This window comes from Eupeodes corollae, chromosome 2 (genome assembly GCF_945859685.1).
Source record: "Eupeodes corollae chromosome 2, idEupCoro1.1, whole genome shotgun sequence".
Lineage (NCBI taxonomy): Eukaryota > Metazoa > Arthropoda > Insecta > Diptera > Syrphidae > Eupeodes > Eupeodes corollae.
The window spans coordinates 140,475,088-140,483,736 of record NC_079148.1 but is presented as its reverse complement, the minus strand read 5'-3'; the positions used below and the strand labels follow the sequence as shown (position 1 = coordinate 140,483,736).

Genomic DNA, 8,649 nt, shown 5'->3' with positions numbered 1-8,649 from the left:
TCAGGCACACATTTTATCAATACTAAATTAGATTTTTAAATCATGTTGTAAAAAATAAAATTCTTCGAATTATTAAACAAAATGGTGACAAAACATTTATTTCAAGATGGTGGTCTTTTTCCGACTGTATCACTCTGAAATTTGATTATCCAATTAAAAATATTTTTATTGACAATTTTTTTTGCAAAGTTGCCAACAGTTGAATATCCCCAAGTGTGTTGAAAATATGAATTTGGAACATTTTAAAAATGTTATCAATACGACGATTTACTTACACAACTAGAACCTGTCTAAGTTCAAAAACCAATCTTTAGTTTTGAGTTTTAACATTTTTGTTATGACAAAAATAGTTATGAAATATTTTTCAATGTTCTCTGAATTTTTTATATTTATGTTGAACCTACTTTATATTAGTGACCGTTTAAAATGTTTAAATTTTAAATTCAATATTAATCAGTGACACTTTCACCAAAGATCCAATGGTTTGTGCATGTGCTTGACGAAACATGATAAATAATGTGAATTAAAGATTCAAACCGATCATTTAATTTGTAACGTTCGTTAGATTTAAACTTGAATTGATTTATAGGTCGAACTTGAATGATCATAGAATTTTTAAAATAAAAAAATCCTTTTTACAAATGCATACTTCTCGATCTTTACGAAAACTTATTCGTGCAACGAGTAGGCCGGATTTTGTTAATATTAATTTTTTTTGAAACCAAAGAAAACAACGTTTAATTTATTTTCTGGAATACTGATAATCTCATTAAAATTATTAATTTATTAAAATACTTTATTTTGCATAAGCGCTTATTTTTTCTTAACAAAAAAAATCAAGAATAATATTTGTTTTAAACTTTACAGCATAACTTTGTATGTAAATGTACATTTGCCTTAGACTTTGGGTTAAACACAAAATTCATAATATAATTTATAAATTTTATTATTATTTTAAAATTTGTTTTAACATTAAGTATAAGTAGATGAATATAAATTTTGTATTTTTTGCTTGTCTGTAATAAGACTTTAAATCTGTCTTTGTCTAAATCTAAAAATAAATATCTAATAGGTAACGTTTTTTTGTTTTTTTTTTAGTTTTGTATCATTTCAAAAAAAAAAACATTTTTTATTCATCATCAACTCTCATTGTAGGATTTTCAAAGGCCAGCTTTTGGGATGATATCACTATTGAAGGACTTAGTGGAAAACTAGGTGTTATACTTTTTGTATTCTTATTGCTAATTGTACTGATTCTACCTCTGGGTCTTGGTTTTTGTGTAATATTCATGACACGATTTTCCTGAACTGCGTTTATGATGACTGAAATGAGCAGTCCCAGGATTATGGTCGAAAGAGCTCCTAGCGTAGAATACCACATGTAACTTATTTGGAAAAGTGGGAATGACCTGAAAAAGAAAAACATTTGAGTGAAATCTATTTTTTCAAAAAAATGTCTTTAACTCACGTAAAACTGTTGTTTTCAGTGTGAAGAATTGGTGGTTCTAAAGTTGTCCTATTCACAAAACAACCACACGCTTCAGTGGTAAGTGGAAGTTGAGTTTCTTCAATATCGACAAATTGTGCAACAACGCCAATGAATACAACAATGATGAGTGAAATTATTCCACCATAAAATGCACCCTGTTGTTGAAAAATAGAAAAAAGGAACTTAGAAAAAATCTATAAAATATAGACAATTTTCTTACCTTAGTATTAGCCTGTTTGAAGAAAATTCCTAAAAGGAACAATCCTAGAGTAACACCCCCAATGAGTCCATTCAAAGTAAGTGTAGCCTGAAGCACTCCACCCAATCTTTCAACAATAAATACCAGCACAAACGAAGCAGCTCCATATCTTTAAAATAATTTATATGCATAAAGTTTTTGAAAAATCCTATTAATTTGATTCTAAAACTCACCCCAATGACATCCATTTTGCATATAAAGCTCCTTTTCCGGGTGAAATTTTAATACTAAGTCCGTTTATGAGAAGATCCTCACAAGTTACAGCTGCAAGTGAATTCAAAGCCGCCGCAACAGTTCCCAAACTTGCTGCAAATATTCCAGCTACAAAAATTCCAGCAACTGAATAAAGATGCTCATAGACATTCATAATATAATATGGCAGCAATTGATCCGTAGCAGAAATCTGTCCTGATGTCAAAGGATCACATCCTGAGTAATGGGCATATACCATGAGCCCCGTGTAGAAATTCATCAAAAACACCACAACTAGACCAAGAATTGAAAATCCCAATGCAAGATTTGCTAATTTCAGAGATTTCAAGGACATGCATTTCTGCACGGACGCCTGATTAGTGCAAAACAACGAAGTCCAATAGAAGAATCCTCCGATCACAACTGAGAAAACTGTATGGCGATCAGTTGGATTTGGTGAGAAGCTGTTAAAGAATTGTATGAAGACATTTGTCAAAAATTAGGTAAAATTTCGGAAAAACTTACTTGAAGAACTCTAAACGATTTCCTTCAGCTGCTGTGTTGAAAATCAACTCAGAACTTCCTGAATAAAAACATCCAAGAATAATAATAAGAACTAGGGAGAAAGCAAGAACTGCTGCTTGGAATGCATCAGCAATAACCACAGCTTTCATTCCTCCTTGGGAGGAGTAAAACACACAAACAAGGTAGATTAATATGACAGCAACTCTTGTATTCAGTCCTGTGGCCTTATTAAGAGCTATTGCTGGAGCTAGAACTGCCACAGCAGTATAGAAGCACATCTATAACAAAAAATTTAAAATTGTAAAATTTAAGGTTCTTGGAAATAGAATAGAAGAAGAATATACCTGAACAACATACAGCAATGCACCAAGAACTCGAATTTCCTTGCCGAAACGAATGCCCAGGTACTCGTAGCAACTAGTTAGTTCCATTTTGAAGTAAATGGGATAAAAGATCTTCACAGCCACTGGGATCACAAACACCATTGGAATAACTATTAAAATGAAAATTTCATTAAATTCGGAAGTTCTATAAACGTTTCAGAATCTAAATCCTTACCAATTAAAACAAATTGTGTTCCTTGAAAGTACATTTCGGAGGGATTCCCCAATAGTTCAATAGCTGTTATGAAGCTTGTTGTCAAACTTAAAGTTACTGGAAAAATTGACATTTCCGATCCGAGTAAAAATTCACTGGATGACGAACCGGAGTTTTTGAAGAATCCATAAAATGCTCCTAAAAAATCCATTTTCTTATTATTAAAAATGTTTGTATAGAAAAATTGTGTAAACTTACCAATTCCCAAGGATATGACAAGCATGGTCAATAGCACTGTATAATCATAAGCTGAAAAATCAGGCTTATGTTCTGGATGGTTGCATTGTTCTTTTCCTGATTTCACATCGTCTTCGGGAAATAGAAATTCACTTAGAAAATTAGTTTCTTTGGTTTCGGTTGATGTAAATATCACATTGTAGTTTTCGGTGTTGGAAATAATTTGGGGATCTCCTTCAGAGTTTTCGATCAATTTTTGTGTTAGCTGATGATCGAATTCTGTTTGAAGTGGTACTGAGCCAACATTGAGGGTGTGGAATGTAAGCAGGATGATAGTAAAGATGGTATTGTAGTGTATTCTGGTGGGAGGTGACATTTTGGTTTGTAGTTTTGTTTTTGGTCAATACTTTTGTGACTTAATTGAGATTGTTTTCTTTTGTAATGTCGCTGATTAAACCTTTTTATATGTTTTGAAATAAAATTCGTTTCCTTTATTTTGTTTGTTCAATAACAATTTTGGTCAAAAGTTTCTGTTATTGGGGCGAGTTATTTACATCTCCGGGATTATCACAAGTTATTTAAAGAAAAATAATTATTATTGTTAAGAAAGATGACCTGAAAAAAAGAAAAACAATTTGTCATTGTTAAATTTTTATAAAAAATGGTTTCATGTACACACAAAATGTTCTGAAGCACTTTGTAAAAATTGTTAATCAATTTGTACAAATTATAACTTTTTTATTTTCTGTTTAGGCTTAAAATTTTTAATTTGCCTTTTAAAGTCATAATTTTCTAATATTTTTATGAGAAATATTATGAATTTCTCGTTTCCAAATTTAATAAAGAATAATAAGGACTGTGGGGTTATGTGAAGTCAAAAGTAAAAAAGTAAAATTGGATCCCCAGATTAGACTACATCCGATTCAGTCATGGATGTCATATGCCAGAAATCCATATTCCAATTATAACCACAGAAGATTATCCTTCGAATGACAATTTAAGAAATCATCTTTGTTTTTCTCCATTTTTGATTCTATACCCCTTTAAAAACAACATTGACTTACATAACTATAAAAGCCAAATTGAATTTTCTCCAGAAATAGTACTTTATTTTGAATTCCTTAGAACCAAGTTATTGTCGAAGGTGTTTATAAAATAAACTTTATAATGAAGCAGCAATGAATTGCAAAAGTTGCATTTTTTTATCTGGTGATCAATTAAAAACTATGGGATTAATTTTGTAATTACATATATTTTTATATATACGAGTACATATAAGAGGAAGAGCAAGTATGTATAAAAATAACTTAGTAGGAGTTGACTGTCAACATTCGTCAAACTGATGTTTGACAACTTAGTGTTCCAGTCTATTCCTGTTTATCTGAACTGCAATCATTGGGATAGAGATTTTGCTAAGCTGCAGGAATTGGTAATGAGTGATGACATCCAAAACACAATAATCATAGGTGATTTAAATGCCCCCACAGCTGGCGAAGCAGGAATGATAAACAACAATGCAGGAATAACACGAAACTCAAGAGATAAAATCAGCTATGCAAGAGGCAACAAACTCATCGAGCTTTGTGACACATTTGGCTTTCAAATTCTGAATGGTACAAGTTTCGGAGACAAAGAGGGCAACTTCACCTACATTGGAATACAAGGCTTATCTGTAATTGATCTCTGTCTCACGAATGGTGGATGGAACTCGTACATTACGAATTTCGAGGTAGGAGAAGCACTTTATTCAGATTATCAGCTTTTAATTTTAGAATTTGGAGTTGAAACTATAGAACTAGAGGAAACGGTAGAGCTGAAGCTTTTACCAAAACTTAAATGAAAAACACGAACAATGTGCTGCTTACAGAGAAAAGTTAGATATAGCTCTTTCATCAAAAGAAATCACTGACTTTAGTCAATTAGAACAAGCTATAAGGGAAGCGTATGAAGGGAGCAAGCAAGAGAACGAAAACAATCGGAGAACCTTTGTGCAACCATGGTTTGATGTAGAATATATGCAAGCTAGGTAACGAACGGTCGCTTGGTTAGGAATACTTCGTAAGAGTAATGGAGACAGTTTTAGAGCCCATTATATCGAAGCAAATAAACTTTATAAAGAAACCTCGCAAATTGCACAAATTCAGCAGACTTTTCGAATGTAATGCGTAGCTTTAATGGAACGAGACGCACCATAAGCCAAAACTTAAAAGCACCTTCATTGTGTTCTCACTTCAAAACGCTGTTAAATCCACAAAGCTGTATAAAATCCATTCAATTTGCTTCTCCCTTTGCTTTGAAGACGACATACAAGATGCACAAATAACAGCGACAGAAACGAATGCGGTTATCAAAGATCTGCAAAATGGCAAAGCACCAGGGTTGGATCGCATTCCGGAGGAATTCTATAAATTTGGTTCTGTAGAGCTCATACAAGTTGTCAGTGAATACAAATACTTTGGAGTGATCTTCACCTGCAATTTAAAAATGGAAAAGCACTTGAAAGATAAGCTTGCAAAGGCAAAAACTGCAATAAACTCAACTTGGAAGATGTGTTTCTCCAACAAATATCTAAACCATAGCACGAAATTTAAGTTTTTGAATCTGTTGCAGAATCAATCATGCTTTACTCAGCGAAAGTATGGGGAGGTTAGCAATATAAACTTTAACGCTTCTACTTAAAACGCACGTGCAGACTACCATCGAACATACCAAACTATTCGTTGAACCTGGAACTGGATTATCACCGTTATACATAAAAACGCTAAAATTGCAATCTGATTACATTATAAAGGTCTTAAACATGGATGAAGGGCGACTTCCGAAAAAAAACATGATGATAACAGTGAGCAGAAAAGTCGGATGGTATGATGAGTGGCTGGATCATGCACGTGTGTGACCAAGCGACTCCCAATAACTGGAAACAAAGACTCTACAAGATAATTTCCAACTCAGATATAAACTGTAGGAATGAGCATGAAAGTGAAGCAAGAGGATCTCTATACAGATCGGTGTACAGTACAGAACTATAACCTTCAACATGCAAACTTCTTCAGAAACGAACTAGGCGTAGAATCCATCTCAATGATGCTAAGGACGAGGGTAGAACTTCTTCCGCTTAGTTATAGGCCACACCGAAATGACCTTCCAATATTGTGCAATATATGTAACACAGCAGAAAGATAAGCCATATTTCATTTTAAGGGTAGATGTCCGACTACAACCAACCAACCGACTCTTCGTGAAACAAGGCGACATTTCTTCGGTAATTGTCAGAAAAGCTATTACTTTTTTTTAAACATTTCTAAATGCTAGCTTCTAATATTTCAAGTAAATCATTGTTGAATCATTTTATTTTTCTTAAAAAATATTTCTTATTTAAATTTAAAAATTGTTTTTTAATTTCATAAACAATATACCAATCGGCAGATGGTAAAGCCACGTCATCAAGATTTTGTAACTGTTTATTGTTATATTATTATGTTGTTAATAAATAAAATCATTTTTATCTAAAAAAAATCACATATTTTTCCTCTTACAATTCAATTTTATTAAAATTGATTAAATTGATCTTAAGTTTATCCCCTATTTTAACCTAAGCATGATGTAGAAGAACAAAAACGATCTTAAGTCAAGCCATCCGATTCTAAAAGTTTAATAAGAGAAGACAAATCCTCAGTAAATAATTTGGTTTAGCCAAAATAGCATTTCACAACCTTTAAAAAATCTAACTTTCCAAACTTTCTTTACAAAAAAAAATCGAATTTAAATTCCTGCAATGGGGATTAAGTAGTCTACGAATTTTGAAATTGTTTTAAGATCAACTTTTCAACTAGCTAATTCCTAAAATTTAAAATTGTAACATTAGTAAAGCTAAAGTTAAACACTCTTAATTCAGATACTACCCTATAAAAATGGTAATAAATACAAATTAACATTACCATCCTCATTCGATTCGAAAATATTGTTAAGTTAGTTTATCTCTCCTATTTCCGTTCCTAAACTAACCAATTATTTCCAGATTTAGTAGCTTCATTGTTGCCCCAAAGTATAATAGCTGATGATATTTTCTCCATGTGACCAACCATACAACAGCAGCTCTACAGCCCATCAGAGGTGTTGTAGACTTAATTAACATTTCTTGTGGCTTCAACAGCTCAGCAGTGAATGTATAAGGTTTTGTAAGATTGAATTGGTTTAAGCCGGCTTTTTGCGAATTTTACAGGTAACTTTTTCTTTTCTTTTTTTTTTGTTAAACAATTTTGGCCTTTTTTTGTATAGTATAGTGCGAAAAAGAGCTTTAATAATTGTGCGTTATAGTGTTTGAGTTGTGAGTGTTGAGTTGATGTACTCAGAGAAAAGAGGTTTCGCATATTCGCAGAATAACCGAATAACCAGTGTAAACTGTGTGAAGTGTTAAGCTGCGGCACCATAGAAAAATAAGATCTTTTTGCAACAAATTTTATATATTCGGGTTAAAAAGGTAATTCAGTTGGAAGATACTAGTGGACGCGTTAACATCAACATCAGCTAAAATTTAAAAAATTGTGAGCATAGTGAAAAAGAGATGTTTAAAGATACTAATCTTATACTCAAAATTTTACAAAATGAAATCGTTTGAGAAACAGGTTTAAATGAAAATTTTTGCAATTTTAATAAACTTAAACCAAAAAGTGTTTTAGTTTTTAGAATTTCTAAACAATGACAAATATCTGTAAAATCAAAATTCAACTTTCAATATTTGTGAAATGTGATACAAAATACAAGAAACTGATGAAAAATGTTGGCTTTTGATCAAAAAATAAATAAAGGATAAGAGAAGGATGTGAGTCAATAAACCAAAAACTGGACACAACATCAAAAAATCTGATGGATTTCCTATTTTACCATAATGGAATAAGTTGAAGGTAAGAGCTTTGAATATTAGTGTAACTACTTAATTGTTTTACCTACTTCAAAGAGAAAAATAAAGCACTTACTAAATCACTTTTAAGAAACTATTTATGTACGTAAAATGCATTAAATAAATGCTCCTACAAATAGGCAAGGGAATTTTACTATTTGCAATATTCAATAAGTAACCGCAAGTTGACAATTAAAGACTCGTAATTTATACTTTCAGTCAATAACAATTAATTATTGTTAATTTTATATCAATAAATCTGAATTGAACAATTCTCAATTGAAGAATATTATAACTTGAATATTTAGAAACAGAAATTGCAAATGCAAGTCAAATGGAACTATCGTAAACTATGCAAAATTGTCGACAGAAAGTCTTTAATAGTTTCATAGTTTTATTTTTAGCAAAAATTAAAAGATATGAATAGACGTAAAAAAGTTACACAATAAAAATGTATAATGATGATAAATTGAGAAAAGGCTGCAAATAAAGTTCCGATGTGAAAAACTG

General features: G+C 31.5%; 1 protein-coding gene and 1 long non-coding RNA gene across 2 annotated transcripts in view; one reads left to right on the top strand and one right to left on the bottom strand.

Annotated features, from left to right (window-relative positions):
• Positions 1–921: 921 nt before the first annotated feature.
• Positions 922–8,649, bottom strand: part of LOC129944969 (sodium-coupled monocarboxylate transporter 1) — a 14,565-nt gene continuing 6,837 nt past the window's right edge. The window contains exons 2-9 of the mRNA XM_056054630.1: positions 3,261–3,854; positions 3,024–3,200; positions 2,810–2,958; positions 2,466–2,743; positions 1,922–2,404; positions 1,710–1,857; positions 1,469–1,644; positions 922–1,409 (exon numbers count right to left, since the gene is read on the bottom strand). Of these exons, the coding sequence (XP_055910605.1) occupies positions 1,130–1,409; positions 1,469–1,644; positions 1,710–1,857; positions 1,922–2,404; positions 2,466–2,743; positions 2,810–2,958; positions 3,024–3,200; positions 3,261–3,615 (2,046 nt within the window). The 5' untranslated portion in view covers positions 3,616–3,854 and the 3' untranslated portion in view covers positions 922–1,129. The remainder of the gene's footprint in view (positions 1,410–1,468; positions 1,645–1,709; positions 1,858–1,921; positions 2,405–2,465; positions 2,744–2,809; positions 2,959–3,023; positions 3,201–3,260; positions 3,855–8,649) is intronic.
• The window catches only part of LOC129944970 (uncharacterized), a 25,510-nt gene continuing 22,530 nt past the window's right edge, over positions 5,670–8,649 (top strand). Inside the window, exon 1 of the long non-coding RNA XR_008781487.1 lies at positions 5,670–8,143. This is a non-coding gene — a long non-coding RNA (uncharacterized LOC129944970). The remainder of the gene's footprint in view (positions 8,144–8,649) is intronic.